Source organism: Lampetra fluviatilis, chromosome 5 (assembly GCF_964198595.1).
Source record: "Lampetra fluviatilis chromosome 5, kcLamFluv1.1, whole genome shotgun sequence".
NCBI classification, from domain to species: Eukaryota; Metazoa; Chordata; class Hyperoartia; order Petromyzontiformes; family Petromyzontidae; genus Lampetra; species Lampetra fluviatilis.
The window spans coordinates 379,638-396,211 of NC_136279.1; the positions used below are offsets into that span (position 1 = coordinate 379,638).

General features: G+C 49.4%; 2 protein-coding genes across 6 annotated transcripts in view; one reads left to right on the forward strand and one right to left on the reverse strand.

Moving 5' to 3' along the window:
• Nucleotides 1–16,574, reverse strand: part of MCPH1 (microcephalin 1) — a 113,982-nt gene that overhangs the window by 65,700 nt on the left and 31,708 nt on the right. The gene's annotated exons all lie outside the window — the stretch shown is intronic.
• Nucleotides 1–16,574, forward strand: part of LOC144932354 (angiopoietin-2-like) — a 56,492-nt gene that overhangs the window by 29,464 nt on the left and 10,454 nt on the right. For both annotated transcript variants that reach the window (XM_078856301.1, XM_078856300.1), the window contains exons 6-7: nucleotides 5,591–5,718; nucleotides 11,145–11,246. In XM_078856301.1, coding sequence (XP_078712427.1) covers nucleotides 5,591–5,718; nucleotides 11,145–11,246 — 230 coding nt within the window. The remainder of the gene's footprint in view (nucleotides 1–5,590; nucleotides 5,719–11,144; nucleotides 11,247–16,574) is intronic.

Below are 16,574 nucleotides of genomic sequence, written 5' to 3' on the forward strand. Positions count from 1 at the left end.
GAAGCTTTACCACGTGTCCTATGAGGTGGCAGAGCATTGTGGGAAACAAGTTGCAGTCAACCACGTGCAAGTTTCTGTGACAAAACAGTGTGCATATTTGACTCTTGGTCCCTGTGACCCAAAGCTGCTCACGAAGCTTCTGTTGCAGCCAGGCTGATGTCTTCCAAAGCATTACAACGACACTCATTTCTTGAACGCAAGTGGCTGCACACCCTGCAATGAGGCCTTTTGTTCCTCTCTGAAGGGATGCACTACATGCAGTTGGTACAGCAGTCTATGGTTTCCCTTAAAAAGAAAGGTTTCCAAAAGGATGGTCAATATTGTTACATTTGCTTTATTTCACCCAAGGTATGAGGACACTCATACATCAAAGCCACTGCTAGCCATGTGAAGTAGACTGCTAAAAGCCCCAGAGGTGAGTGAGCATGCTGACCTGTGCAGCAAAGGAATCTTAATTTTTAGGGCAAACACTGTTGCCACTGTCTGTTGTAGTTCACTTAAACCCTGAAGTCACTTTGGAGTTTCGCGAAAGGCACAGAAAAGTAATCACTAAGCCATGGAGTGCTTTAATCAATAACATCAGAAATTCTCAGAAATGCTTTCCAGATGCAAAAAATATCCATACCTAAACCTGTGAAACCTGATCAATACACATGCAAGTTAACAAAATCAGAGCAATATTTAAATGCAGAAGGCTTAAAGTAGGTTCAGTTCTGCAGTATTTGGAATTCACCATTGGTTACCACGGCAATTAAAAACCAGCCAGAATTTAAAGTTTTAAAAAATACGCGAGAAAACAGCTCATCCCTAGTTACAGTATTCACAGAGGATATCGCCATGTGTAAGCTATGCTCTGAACGCATTTACATCACGTGTGGTGTGCGTGCGAAATGAAATTGCGGGATAGTCACCCGTGATGTTTCTGAAGGATAAAGTAAAGTAGCCTCAGCGATGGGGAAGTGGACAATGAGCGCCACCCGATGCTTGCTTGAACAGGGAGACACTTTGCATCATGGGCATCCTTGCCCATGTTAATCTCAACCCCCCCCCCCCCTTGAGGAAACTCCGGTTCAGCAGGAAGCAAATCGGGTGTGACCAAATCCTCCCCCAAAGTGTCGCGCCCACTCGACCTTCTGAGCGGGGTTTGACATCGGCTGATAAATCCCCAGGCCCGAGTGTTGGACGCACATACGTGCGTACACATGTGCCTCGTCCCAAACATCTGACCTCGAGATTTCATCTGCCCATCTACCAGCATTGCGCAGCGCAGCCACGTATTTCAATCCCGGAGTACGTTTGGTCACCCTGCCTCCAAACATGCACAGCAAAGTCAATCCTGCCCACCTTCTAAATCTAAGCCAGCGATCTTAGCTGCTGCTCACAGAGAAGTACACACTTGGAAATGCATTACGCTTAGAGTTAATGTTGTGCTGGCCGCGTGGATACATTCTATACTTAAATGAAAGCATACCTTAAGACATTTACCACGCTGTATTAGTTATCTACTTATTGTAATGCAGCACTTTAATGAATTCCTATTGAAAGCACCTAATATATCAGCATCGGTGGAGAGACGAAACTAACTGGCAGTGTTCCCTGATCCTATAACATGTATTTAATATTACGTTTGAAAGTTTTTGAACTTGAAAAAAAACCCACAACTAAAAGGCCTCTTTGCAGGTCACCGTAAATCTTAAATAATGCTACAATGTTATCCTCTGAAACCGGACAACGAAATAACACAACGGCCGCTCCCATTCCTTAAGCCAAAGAATGTTTAGAGACAGACATTCAATGTTGCCTGCAATCCATTTAAATTTCCCAAAAGGGTTTCTTGTATGCGATTTTGCAAATGATCCCCTGCTTATCACGTTCCGGGAACATCAATGTATTCAAAAAAAAGTTTTGAAACGTTATTGTGATTTGTTTCATGATCATACATCATTAATACTACTTTTGTCATGTTTTTAGTTAATGATGTGAACTAAAATTGTCACAAAGTATGGTAAAATCTCACTCGAAAACCACCACTTTATTTAAGGAAGAATAATACACAGACCGCACACATTTTTAAAGTTACATTAGGAGAAAGTGACACATTCTTCCCTTTTAAAAGCCTTATCTCACTTACGTAGAAAAATGACAAAGGCCTGCATTTACCACGTGACAAACGTGAAGACAAACTATATTTCATGATCATTATAAAATCACACGCGTAAAGACGATACTCAATCGTTTTGTTAAACGATCTCATGAAAAACATATTTATCTAAATATCTGCTGGCCAAAGGTTTGAAGAGAAAAATCGAAACTGAATCTATCATAGAAAAATAATCAAAAACTTTTTTCATCTATTTTTTTTGTCAGTTTGCTTAACACGCCCCAAAAGGCCCCAACATATAAAGCAGGCCAGCAACAAATAGCACTAACTCCCACGAGGGACAGCGGCACACGTGGCCGACAGTGCCAGACCGTCACGCACCGCACAACTGAAGTCCATCAATTCCGCTTAATATGTGGCAAATTATGTAAAAGAGCCGGCTCAGTTCTGTGTAAAAAAAAACCTCACAAAGCCGATGCAGAGCCTCGACTCTGCAGTCACATGGACTGCAGATGTGAAAATAAATGCTTTGTCTTGGGCCTTATTGCATTATATCAATGAGGGTGGTCAAGTATCTACTGCTCTGGCCAAAACCTGCTGATGTTATCTCTGAAGCTGTGCACACAGTGATGTGCAAAGAAAGCTAAATCAATTGTATTGCATTTTTCCAAGAGTTTAATAATTGTCGGATTATATACCGGTCAGGGCAATGTCAAATATCTTCCTGTTGAGACTGGATCATGCTGGGGGTGTGCTCATCTCTGTTGGTGGCCCTCAGTCAGTGGTAGAAATTCCATATTCCCATGATAGGGGCATAGTATTATTTTTGCAATCAGAACGTAATTGTATCTAACTGCTATGGAGAGTCTGACCCAACCACAGGAATGTAGAATTTGTATCAACGGCTCAAGGCTGCCAATTGCGACAAGTACCAAGCCATCGTTCATTTGGCTTTAGAAGTACGACAGGCACACGCACACAACATACTTCATCAACTGGAAACATTTATGACAAAGCTAAATATATAAAATCCATACACCAGAAGGTAGACATTTTCATTTGCTGTCAACCCCCGCATTTTTTCCGATGCCCAAAAAAAACTGTCCATTTTAATTTTTGACACGAACGTGCGAAGCACAGACGCAGCGCGATGACAGCGGAGCATGTGGCTCTGTTGATGGATCCCACACGCAGCCAAGCACAGGTTCCAGCAGCCACGTGGCAGGCGGTCTCACACACACGGCGGAACCAGCATGACAACCACTAAAAGGGAAACAGCCAAGTCCATGTGAAAGAGCAATGTGGAAATTCAATGCTGATATTTTGTAGATAGTAAAATTCAGGTCGGACAAATTATAGATGTAATAATATGGTAAATTTTCAGGCAACAGCATTACAGACTTATGAGACCAGAGAAATGGGACACTGGCTATAGCAGTGGCTCCCAACCTTTCGGGACCCGCGGATTGCTGTCGAAACACCGCCAGATGAAACATATTGCGTCTTGTGAGAAAAAAAATCTAAGTAACTGCAACAGTTCTGCAGAACGCTTCCCCATGGGCCTTGCGGACAACCAATGGCTCCTCTAGAGTATTCATGTGGAGAACACATTGTTCTGATGCACGTCAACGACAAAGGTAGAGCGATAGGTGTTTTCCACGTGTGCGTGTCTGCCACTGCCAACGTACTCCCCTGAGTGTTGTTGTTTTTGGGCATGCAGTCGATGCTGCTCAGAGCCCATCGTCATGGCAACAAGCACAGCCACACTCTTAAATAGCCACACTCTTAAATAGCCCCAAATGTGGACGGATACCTGCGGTGCAATTCACTGACGTGGTTAACCCAAGAAAAAATGCAGAGTGGTAGCGAGAGGTTGAGCCACTTTTGCGATTTACTTGCAAGAGCGTAATAGGGCCCCGAACAAGTACGTTCCTCGCTGATGACGGTGCTCCCCTCAGTGTGTGCGATGCCCGTCTCTCTCACACCAACACGAAACGTTCTCTCCTGGCATTTACTCACCACGCCATGCTGACAACATTTTGCATTTGCTACATCGCTTCATCACAGATGGCGGATGTGACCACCAAGATAACACACTGCAAAAAAAAACTGGCTTCGTATTTCAAGTTCTGTTAACACAGAAAGAAAAATTACTTTAAATTAAACATTAAAATGTAAAGCTACCTTGGTTATTTTAAGCACGCAGATGCCACTGTGGTCAGAGCATGTGACTCGTGTCATCAGAAGGCGACGTGTTCAAACACTGGTTGGTGTCAACTCAGCTCATCATCCCACCAAGGTTAATAAAACGCATACTATTATGTGCAAAGTCAACAGTGGTTTTACTATGAAGCGGCTGGCCCCCACTTGGGCTGCCACTTAACTGGGGTGTTTTGTTAGTATAATCTTCACATGCTCAATGTGAATTTATTAAACCAGACCGTCAAATACATCCCCGAACTTGTCTTTAATACTCTACAGGATAAATTCCATATATTCATTGACGCATAGGAGCAACCCGCTTGCTACGAGGCAAAACACCCCACCAAGATGAGTGTTTGTGTTGACGCTGTGATGTAAAATAGCAATCTGTGACGCAATCCCCAGCACACTGCCAAATGAAGCCCCTGAACAAAAGCAGACGATGTCGCCCCCCACCCTCTTCAATTCAATTCACTCGTAAAAGCTACATAAACAAACATCGCAGGTTTATAATAAGCAAACACAAAGAGCCTATCAATGGCTGACAAGAATGTGCTGCAGGCTGTTAATGGAGTGTCTGCCGAGGAGCAGCGGCCTCCCTTTGTCAACAGCCTTGTAAATTTTGGCCCTCCCACCAACTGGGGAGAAAATCTCCTCGGTGCCGGAGAAACACAGAACAGGATCAGCGATCGGCGCGAAGGAGCCCATAAAACATCGACCCAGAGGCACGGGAGCGTGCCAAACCGTGTGAGTGACAGGGCCCTTATGAGAAGAGTGGCCCAACACAAAGTGGTGCCAAAGCCCAGCAACTGTTTCGTGTCAGCGCTGGGGCAACAGTATATTATTGCTCGCCGCACTCGGTAACACTAGCCCAAGTGTCTTGAGCTTTCTTCAGCAGCCTCTTCTAAGATTAGTTTCTTAAAGATAACAGCGAGAGAAAACACGTTTTAATGGTGCAATAAAATGAGATTTACGCTAATCAATCAACCGGTTAACCTGTGGCCACGGTGGGTCAGCTATCGACGTTCACAAAGCAGGACGGCGCTGCTCTCACCGACGCTCCACGGCTCGCCGAGTGAAGTCAGAAGAGCAATTGTGGAGAATGTTTTTTCGAGTTAACGAGGTCTTCATAACCACCACACACGTCGGCGCGTGTTTATTTACATCTGTCAAATGTATGTGTTGGCAATTACCTGCTTCACAGAGGAATACTTGGCTTTGCGGTGTAAGGTGAGCTCCGCTCTGGCAGAAACCGTAAGCCCGCCGTGTGCCTTTGTTTGACATCAGCGAGCAGCCAAGGGCCCGCAAAGGAAGACGCGATCCTTTTCAGCGACTGCGCCGACGCGTACGAAGCTGGACTCACGGCCAGCGGCGTTTACACCGTCAAAATCTCGGACAGCACCGAGGCCATGAAGGTGACTTTGACGCTCCGACCAAAACAACCAACCAAGCACACTGCAGTGCTGCACACCAGACCAAACAAGCTACGAAATAAAGCAAACCGAGTTATTCTACTCACACTCTGTTTTTGCCATTGTAGAAATATCATTCATTTGACCCCAGACACCAAGGCTTTAAAATCTGACCCAGGTTTACAGTTATTAAAGTGTGCTGGAACCCTTTACGGCCGACACGCATGCCATAGCTGGTGCCTATCCAATTTAAGACGTTAATGTCACCCGTGGGACCGATGTACAAACATGCACAGAGGGACGCTGCAATTCAGGTCCTTTGAATCCGTTCCAAAATCATGAACACACGCACATCAACAATCTCGTTCTGTTGAATCTGATCCCGAACCACAGTTGACTAATAAATGGTCCTTCTCTAAGCAATGACAATTCAGGCAACAGGCAGCATCAACGCCAAAGATTTAATTTAACGTTGCTCGGCACATGAAACCAAAATCAGTGGAAACAAAACCCGCACTTCCAAAGGGGAGCTCACCGGTATTCAGGTGAAGACAGTCACATGACCCGATCTGAATTCTATGCTTCTTCAAATACGATTGTTTACGGGACAGATACGGCGCTATCATCTGCCCGACAGACCTCACGTACACTTGTGCGGCTGACAGACGGCATCATCAGGGACGCAGACAGAAGTTCGCTCACCGCCAGATTTCCAACGCGCAGCACCCACAAACGTGTCGGGTAGAAGCACGGCGCCTGCAAAGGCACAGCTGTGCTAAGCAACTGTTTCAACAAAAGTGGCAGTAGTTGTGTTCCATCTGTGGATTCCACGGTACGAGCAATGTGGAAAGAATCAAACGTTAATATGAATCTGAAACCAATTAATTCAGACAACGTTTGAAGTTATTCCATTGTCATGTATACCGCCATTCCATTTTTTTAAAGCATCGTGTTTAATCGCGTACAGCCCTCTCGTGATACAAACAAAAAAACTGCTGGACAAAGGCCCCCATGCTGCGTCAGTCACGGCGGGTGTTTGACTGCTATCCTTCGAGAGTGGCGAGTGCGTGCTGGTGAAGACCTCCCTGGTACTGGTCCAAGTTTCACTCGCCACTGGCGTTAGCCGTGAATGGGATCAATCCGAGGTCGTGGGTTGATCACATAGTGCGCTAAACGCTGCGGGTACCACTCCCCGATTTGCTTCTTGTGAAGAGAAGCAAACTGTTGGCACTGCGAGTCGGGTGAGCCGCCACCCTCCGCGGCATGCCGAGCACGTGTGACGTCTTACCTTCTTGTAGATGACTAATCTTCCTTCCTTGGATTCCTGCCCACAGGTGTGTTGGGTTTGTAAGTCATTATCACTGGTGGCTCCCGACCAGGCAGCGGTAGGCATGCGGCAACTACTATTCTACAACCTAGATTTGAAACGTCGTGATTTAATTTGTTTTGTTTTATATCTACGGGACTTTACCGAAAGAACCATCAAGTACACTATTCTACACTCCTACATAAAAAGCAAACGGAGCTTCCTCGTACACAAATGTGCATCTAATGTAAAGTTAATTACATGTGTTATGTTAGCCGACTCTCTGTGTTGTATTGCATTATAATTCTAAGTTTACTAGGTTTGTTTTCTCTTTCATTTGTACCCGATGATGATTGCTTGTGTTGCAATCGAAACGTCGTATGCTTTTAATTAATTTTTTCTTTCTACGTGACTTTACCGAAATAACCAAAGAGTACACGTGTTAATGTTAATTAATATGTTTTCAAATTAATAAAATAGTTTTCAAATTAATTAATATGAACACAATTAATCCATGAATATATTTGAACCTAATGGTGGAAGCCCGGGGTCCCATAAGCCCCCGGCTCTCGCATAAACTGCATTGCGACGTCATTTTATATCTGTTGAAGGCGAACAATACGGAAATCTATTCCTCTCGACGAGCTCTGCATGATGCGCTAATTAAAGTTTCAAAGTTTTGTTTCTTCTGCGCATTCGTCCTCACTGCGCTTGGACGACATGACAACACAATGATCCGCGCCAGGTGGGTCACGGCGTTTGTGTGCGCAGTGGGACGGAGTCGCCAAAAATAAATGAATTAATTAATATTTTGACTTCCGTTTATTCGGGACCCCGGGGTCCCGCCATAAAGTTAATTTAAAATGGGAACTGTATTTTAATATGTAGATCGCTGTTTGCTGGACTGACTTGAAAGAAAATACAAACGACGAGAGAACATTTCGAGCACATATAGCACATGTTAACTTATGCATGCGTGAACACATGCATCTGTGGATCAACACAACACACACCGTGTGTGGTCATCTGCTGAGTGGGTGGTGCAAAGCGTTTAAAATGGACCGGGGATTCGAGATTCACGCACTGCCCTTCGAAGCAAACGGATTGGCAACGGATTGGCATCGGCTTCGTTGAAAGTTCATGCTCGAGCCATGGTAGCAGAAGTCTTTAGTGAACAGAATGTGTAACAATACAAATTTATGTCCTTTAATGTTGCAGAAAAGCGTAAGAGTGTATTAAGATTATTTCCCAGCAGAGCACTGCATTGGGAAGTTTGGCCAATTCCTTATTTCAGGCGCGTTTTGCTTCGAGTGGAGAAAAAACAGAGTGCACACGAGGGGATAACGCCGAATGATCCAGACAGACGGATGTACAGACCCACTTGCTGTACTGCCATCACATGGCAACGGTGCAGCCAGGCAGGAGTGAGAGTCGTATCGCGTGGTGCGTTCTCTCAATGACCCACCTACCCCGCCACCAACGCACCGGGGCACCGCCATCTGCCACCACACCAGGCAAATCTGAACGAATCTGCTCCACAGCGTTCATGGGGCAGCGCACAGGAGCTACAGGGGAAATAGAGTTGGCCGTGCGGTAGCGACAGAGCGAACGGCTCACAATCACAAGGTTTCGAATTCAGATCTGGTTGGGGGTTCATGCAGCCCATCATCAATCGGGGGCCAATAAAATAGATATCCACTTTGTGGAGAAGTCAACAGTGGTTGTTATAAAAATAGAGTTTCCCAAGGCAGAGAAATGTGGAAATGTCACCGCGGGATCAGGGCTGTAAACGGAAGATGAGCACCGTTTCAATGCAAGGATTACTTTGACTACAGCAGTTGTTAAATCTGTGACCGCCAGTCAGAGGAGAACTGATCAGGATATCCCTCCTTTAAAGGCTTTACCAGCATGAGGGCAGGAAGCGTTGTCTCGCCCCCCCCACCCCGCCCCCCACCCCACTCTTGCGTGGGCCTTGTGCTGCACTCAAAGCCAAACTTTATAAAAGGGGGGCGAGTTCGCCTTCAGGAGGTTAATTCTGCAGGCAGCCGCGTGTGTACATGTGTTACAGATCGAAGCGCGTCTGGAAAGCAAAGGCCTATTCGTGCGTCCGCGTTACAAAAACATGAGCCTTATACAAATAATAACAGATCTGGGGAGAAAATGCTGCCTTCCTACCTTTATAACATGCAGGGAAATATTCGATAAATAAACACCCAAGGAACTCTTTTAGGTGTATTGTGTGATCAGACATCGTGACGGGTTTATGGTTTATTTTGTTAAGTCAAGTCAGAACTCAACCAGGATCGTCATATGTGCAAGAATGACCTGGGTCCCTGGAATGACAAAACATAAAAATAGCACACTAAAGCAAATGTAAATAAGACCCTGAATCGTGACAATTAATCCATTAATGGAGGAATTGTTACGTCAATCGTAGACATACAGCCATCTCGTATCACCACAACCCTTACAATCTTTGCGCGGGTAAATGCTCGGAACAGTGAGAAAAACCGGGGGAAACACGGCCCCTCTACTCGCCGATTCCTTGCCACTGAATCTCTAAAAGGATTAATCAGGACAGATGTGGTCTGCATTAGCTGTTGGCAGTACAGCAGAGAAATGAAAGCCCGAAATGATATCCTCGATATCATTTGCTACTTTGCAATTTTAAAATGATGACAGTATCAAATGTTGCCTGTTTAGTTTATTTAAATGTACCTACGTGTATTAGGACTCATTGTTGGCGACGTTATCATGCCTACGACTTGCATTCACGCTGACACTGGCGACGGTCGCGCCGATGGTGCGCGTGGTTCATTATAAACGGTGGAGCTTTCACACGGCCATATGGATTCGGTCTTACCCATTTCACTAGCTTATCAATCATTTTCCAAGCTATCTTAAAATCCACTGAGCCAGCCTTAGTCAACCCTCTGAAGCCCGCAAATACCTTGATCCATACCAACAGCTAGATTAATGGGAAGTCATTAAACATCACACAAGGTTACGTGCTTTGCTTTCCACAGAGGTTACTGGACGTGGCTGAAGATAGCGAGGGAACTTTGATAGTGAATATATTTCTCCATGATGCAAGCCAGATGGCACCAGAGTGGACACCCCTATTTAGAATTACGCCTGACAGTGACCAGAATAATCGAGAGTGGGAAGTTGGCTTTTGATATTTAAACACAATTTTTACTGCTAAAATAACCATGCACGCCGACTGTGTCTACATTAATTAAGAGTGCTGGAGACCAGGTCCATGGTGGAAGTATCATTCTTCATTAGTGCCAGGATCTCTCAGTGCAACTGCTTTACCACTTCCATTCCGGCAAGTTACTCAATAATAATAAATAACTATGATTTCCTTTTAACGTCTGAAAAGAGCACAACTTCTCACGCTTCACCACGCCGGTCAGTTTGGGTTGGTGAAGAGGGGACGGTGGGGGGGGGGGGTGTTCAGGACGAGTTCAGATGTCACTCGCCAATCACATCGTGCGTCGATCGGAACCAAACTCAGATAGGCAAGTTCGTATCGCACTGCGCTAACTACCCTGCCACCACTCATCCAGTCCGTACTATATATTCCACGTTAATATATACAAACTTAACGTAGTCTGTGTCTGAAGCTCAAGATGGAGATCATCATGGTTAATGCCACTGGTGCCATCACAATTTCTCACTGCCTGACATTCAAGGGCCACTGCAATTATCCCACCACCCCAAGTCTTCCCTTGGTTGCTGCTTTGCTGCATCCTGCACGCGACACAAACCACACGCTCACTGCTGCTGCTGCTGCAGCAGTGTCCTGCCGACCTCCGCCCCATATCGCGACGGTTTTTCCCCTGTTTTGTTAGGCAGTTCCTAGAAGCTTCCACAGACATCCTATACATCCTCCACCAAGGATGGTGGCTTTGATTCACCAGCTGCCCATACCTGTGATATTGCATTGCCCAAAGTGTCTGGTTCTTTGTTTCATTCATGTAACAATACAGATATAACTCCCAATGTAACACACTCTTCTTACAAAGAGGTTTATGGTGTATCAAACAACAACACCCTACCCTGCTGAAACAGTTCCTGCTTGGCCGACTGTCTGAAGTAAACTGTGCTTTGCTGCCAGGTCTACTGCAACATGGAGTCACAAGGCGGCGGGTGGACCGTCATCCAACACCGAGAAAACGGCGCCACAGACTTCCACCGCCCATGGCAGGAGTACAAGATGGTGAGGAGGTGCCCGCTATCTGTGGCCTGGGCCGCCCAGGGGTGGGAGCAAATTGTCCTGGGCCTACACAGAAGAGGGCTCCACAATGGGCATAATTTTTGTCGGTAATGAATAAGGGAACCCCATGTGGCATTCTGCCCCAGGCCTCCAGCCCAAGTCTCTTGGAAACTTCGTGCGTTCCTGTCTGTGGCCATGCACTATTAATGAGAGGCATCCCGCTGCGTGTGACTCGCGAGCTTCGACTACGTTGAGGACACTTCAAGTGTCCTCCGGGGCAGCGGCTGCAAATCTGCAGACCTGTATGTGTGTATGGATGTTTCGCACCTTACATAGCAAAACGTTGTTTAGACTGTAAACTCAGGCAATCAGCAGATGCAAGAAGTTCACAACACCACGAGTATGGACAGAAGTTTACAGCCAAAGTGGCTGTATACACGGCCTAATACCACGGTGGTACTGAGGTAGTGGTGAGAATTCCACATTCTTGCAGGGGGTGCCCCTCTCCATAAGCAATCTGTTCCAAATGTATTGTAGCATGCATGACAGTGAAACATTAATTCATGGCAACTATGAATGAATTGATCTCTATTAAATACACATTTCAGTAGAGGCCACGACTGGAGACTGCACCTCGGTGAGAAGCGTCGAATGGACATTGGTAGCCTCACCCATTTCTCCCTGGCCTCTTTTAATGCCAGTGTAGGGGTCTTACGGAGGAAATATGTGTCGAGCTGATATGTATGGGATCCTACGGGAAACTAGCACAGTGGGCGGGGCTACGTCAGTGCACGGGCAGGTGCCCCCTTCGGACGTTACGATCCCCCGGGGCCCCACCCCTCAGGGAGGGGGATGTATAAAAGGGGAATGTATCGGGGGGCTAGGGAGAGTTGGGTTAGCTAAGAAGAGAAGACGGAAGACGTCCGAGATAGAGCCCTGGTCTCCCCCTGCTACGCCGTCCTTGTCAGGACCGCGCAGGCTCGAGCCAGTGGCGTGGTGCCAGAGCCAGAGCCGGTGTTGGTCTGGACTCTGAGTACCGGGCCCGACTGACCAGTGTCGGGCCAAGATAGCCTCCCCTAGTCCACGAGAGGAGGACTCTGAGGCAGGCTAGGGTTAGCTAGGAGGTGTGTCCTCAGATAGACGGGTGAGGGGGCCGATACCCCCTCAAGTGTGTATGTCACAACGTTTGTTGTAATAAACCTCAGTGTGCCTCAACCCCGGGTGTCGACCTGTATTCGACGGTACTACATCTGGCGTCAGAAGTAAACAACAACGAACATGGACACGCGCCGAACAGCTCGGGCCGGGGTGCAGGAGGCGGAGGACACCGCGGGAAGTGCGGTACCAGAGACGGCTGATGGGGGCAACGAGCAGCCGGGACCGAATGCGTCCTTACCGGAGCATCGGGAGGAAGGGGAGTTGCTGTCCGACGGGCTGCGGCTGGCGCACGCGAGGTTGGCGGAGCTGCTATACGCTGCTGCCGCCACACTCGAGACCATCACTCGGCTGGGGGCTGCTGGACCACCGCGAGGCGAGGACAGCCGACGGCCGTTGCACCTTCCCGCCATTTCTACCGACGCCACTTTTGAAAGTCCCGCCATCGCCGCAGCAGCTGCCGAGGGCGTGGCCAACCTCAACTTGGGGTCCGACATCGACTCCGCTGGAGCTGCCGCGTCACCGCCTTCGGACGGAGCGTCACTATCTGCGCGACAGGCGATTACAGCTGCCGTTCGTGCTGACGCTCGGCCGAGTCGCGGGGACATCAAAGTGCGGCCCTCCACGGCGGTCGCTGCACTACACCAAAGGCTGCCCCCGCTGAAGGAGTTTGTGGCTGAGGAGGGCGACTGGGGGGGATTTCAGCGGCGCTTCCTCGCGCATCAAGAGATGGCGGGGTGGTCAGACGACGAAGCCCTCTGCGCACTACCGGCGCTCCTTGACGGCGACGCCCTCGCCGCTCTTACGTCCGCATCGAGGGACAAGCGCTCTACTCTTCAGATGGCGCTGCAATTGCTGGCTGGGGTTTACGGACCCTCGGCGGAGTGTAGGCAGCGATTCTACGACCGCCAGCGGGGTGCGAAGGAGTCGCCCCTCGCCTACCGTACCAGCCTTCTGGCGCTCGCAAAGACGGCCTTCCCTCGTATGGATGACCAAGGCGTCGACGCCATGGTCACCGAGAAGATCCTTCTGCTGGCGGACGACCTGGACGTCGCCATCGTCGCGCAGGAGGACGTGGAGATGGGTTCCCTCCAAGCGGCGCGGCTCCTCCACGCCAACCTCCTGTCGCAGCGAAGGAAGGCCAGCAGGGCAGCTGCCGGCCGTACGGTGGCTGCCGTCACCTCACCGACGGAGGAGGTCTACGCCGCCGACTTCCGACAGCAGCAACGGATGGGAGCACGGGCGGACCGGGATGGCCCGACCCGCTCCGACCGCCCGTCTTCACCACCTGCGCTCCCGCGCTGCTATAACTGCGGCGTCCGGGGCCACGTCGCCTTGGGGTGCCGTTCCCCTCGACAGCGGGGGACGACGCCTCGCCGGGACGCCGGCCCTCCTCCTCCTCCTCCCAAGCTCCACCGACATGACCCGGCGAGTCGCGGCACCCCACATGTTTGGCCAAAGCACACACCCGTTACACATGTACACACCGCAACGAACGGGGGGCCAACATTGCACACCATGGGGCCAACACGAACCACTATGGGGACCGAATTCGAACCCGCCCCTGCAATCTATCAGGGTTTCCCGGGTGAACGAACTCGTCGCGCTGGACATTCTAGGACCGTTCCCCGCCACCCCTAGGGAAAATAGGTATTTGCTAACCGGGGTTGAATATTTCACGCGCTGGCCTATGGCCTGGCCCCTGGCCAACCTGTCGGCGGTAGCCATCGTGGAGGCCTTTGTCCAGGGATACGTCCTTGACAAAGGTGCTCCCGAGAGGCTGCTGACCGACCAGGGTAAAAATTTTTCAAGCAAATTGCTCAAACAGGTCTGTGACATCCTTGGCACTAAAAAGATTCGCACCTCTCCATATCACCCACAAACCGACGGGATGGTCGAGCGGTTGCATCGTACCATCACGTCGATGCTGTCGCAGCACGTTTCTGACTCACAGACGGATTGGGATTTGAAAATTCAGGGGGTCCTGTCAGCATACCGGTTGGCCCCCCATGCTGCGACGGGATTTTCCCCCTTTTTCCTTATGTATGGCCGCGAACCGGAGCCACCTGTTCAGGCCCAACTGCAGATCCCGGCGCCGCAAGGAAAAACTCAATTGGCCGAACATGTTAAATTCAACCTGCAAAAATTAACGGAGGCTCGGGATGCTGCCATGCAGAATTCTGCCAGGCGGCAGAGGGCTAATGAGCGCCTCAGAATGGGTCGCGCGCATGTAATACAGTGGAAGCCGGGGGACAGGGCATGGTTGCACTGTCCCCAGGTACCGCTCGCGTCCTCCTCTAAACTGCTGCGACCGTGGCGGGGTCCCGTCGAGGTGGTTGAGGTCCTGAGACCTCAGTGCGTGCGCATTCAATGGGGGAGGCGCCGGTGGTTTGTACACCCTGCCAGGCTAAAACCCTTCGTTGCGGTGCGAGATCCCACTACACACGCGCGTGGCCAAGCATGTGGGGGGGCGTCCGACTCAGAGGGGTCTTCTCCGTTGCTTCCGCCTAACGTGCTGCCGGCTGTCCCACCCCCAGGCGCACCGGGAGTGACGGGCTCACGCCCGACGACCCCCGCAGGTGATGCTGAGGGTCTTGCGACGCCGGTAACAGACTCGCTCTGTGATGAACACCTGCCAGCCAACGACCTGCCGGCCGACGACCTGCCGGCCGCGCCTGTCCCGTGTGACGGGCCTGCGGCGAGGACGCGCGCAAAAATGCGCAAACTCTTGTGAAAAAAAAAGAGAAGAATTTTTTTTTTTTTTTGCGTCTTTTGTGGCTTCTCTTTCCGGTGTACATTCGCATGTTGTGCTCACGGTGTGGGGCGTCCGTGCTGTGTTCCCGGCACGTGCCGCGCTGCGTTGTACGATTATTGGGTGTGTGTTGTGTGTGTTGTGTGTGTTGTGTGTGTTGTGTGTGTTGTGTGTGTTGTGTGTGTTGTGTGTGTTGTGTGTGTTGTGTGTGTTGTGTGTGTTGTGCGTCTTCTGTGGGGGGCTGCGGGGGGGACTCCAGGTAAAGAAACACGTGTATATACGCTCGTCCTACGGTTTTCGTATTTATTCGCGGGGGGGGTTCGTCGGGTTATTTTTTTTCTTTCTTCCTGTTGTTCTTCTCGTTGCGTTATTGTTGAAAAAAAATGAGGCACACGCTGGGGTATCGAGGGCTGAATAAACTTTTATTGTCGATGTTGCAGCCGGGACGGCTGCGAGCTGTACAGGGGGGGGTGATGTAGAGGTCTTACGGAGGAAATATGTGTCGAGCTGATATGTATGGGATCCTACGGGAAACTAGCACAGTGGGCGGGGCTACGTCAGTGCACGGGCAGGTGCCCTCTACGAGGTCCGCGCTTCGGACGTTACGATCCCCCGGGGCCCCACCCCTCAGGGAGGGGGATGTATAAAAGGGGAATGTATCGGGGGGCTAGGGAGAGTTGGGTTAGCTAAGAAGAGAAGACGGAAGACGTCCGAGATAGAGCCCTGGTCTCCCCCTGCTACGCCGTCCTTGTCAGGACCGCGCAGGCTCGAGCCAGTGGCGTGGTGCCAGAGCCAGAGCCGGTGTTGGTCTGGACTCTGAGTACCGGGCCCGACTGACCAGTGTCGGGCCAAGATAGCCTCCCCTAGTCCACGAGAGGAGGACTCTGAGGCAGGCTAGGGTTAGCTAGGAGGTGTGTCCTCAGATAGACGGGTGAGGGGGCCGATACCCCCTCAAGTGTGTATGTCACAACGTTTGTTGTAATAAACCTCAGTGTGCCTCAACCCCGGGTGTCGACCTGTATTCGACGGTACTACACCAGTAAGGGCAATATAATGACAACATATACATTATTAGACTGTTAGCAAACAAAATATGTACAAATTATAGCAGTTAAAGCACACATGAGGTAATAACTTAATAATGGTTACACGTAGGCACTTAGAGGCACGAGAGTGGGCAAGATTAAATATTGTTTACGTGTGCGAGCAATGCCTGGGCCATCTGCATGTATTAGGCTGTGAGCATTTTAAGTCAAATTATATACCGTGCACTTTGCGATAATACAATCGTTGCCTCATGCCGTTACGCCCAAAGCAAAAGGACCTGTGATGAAGCCAAATATACTTGTCTGGGTGAACGGGTCATGATACATGTGTGGAGGTGATCACATATACAGCGGCAATGTAAGATTACAGCACACAGT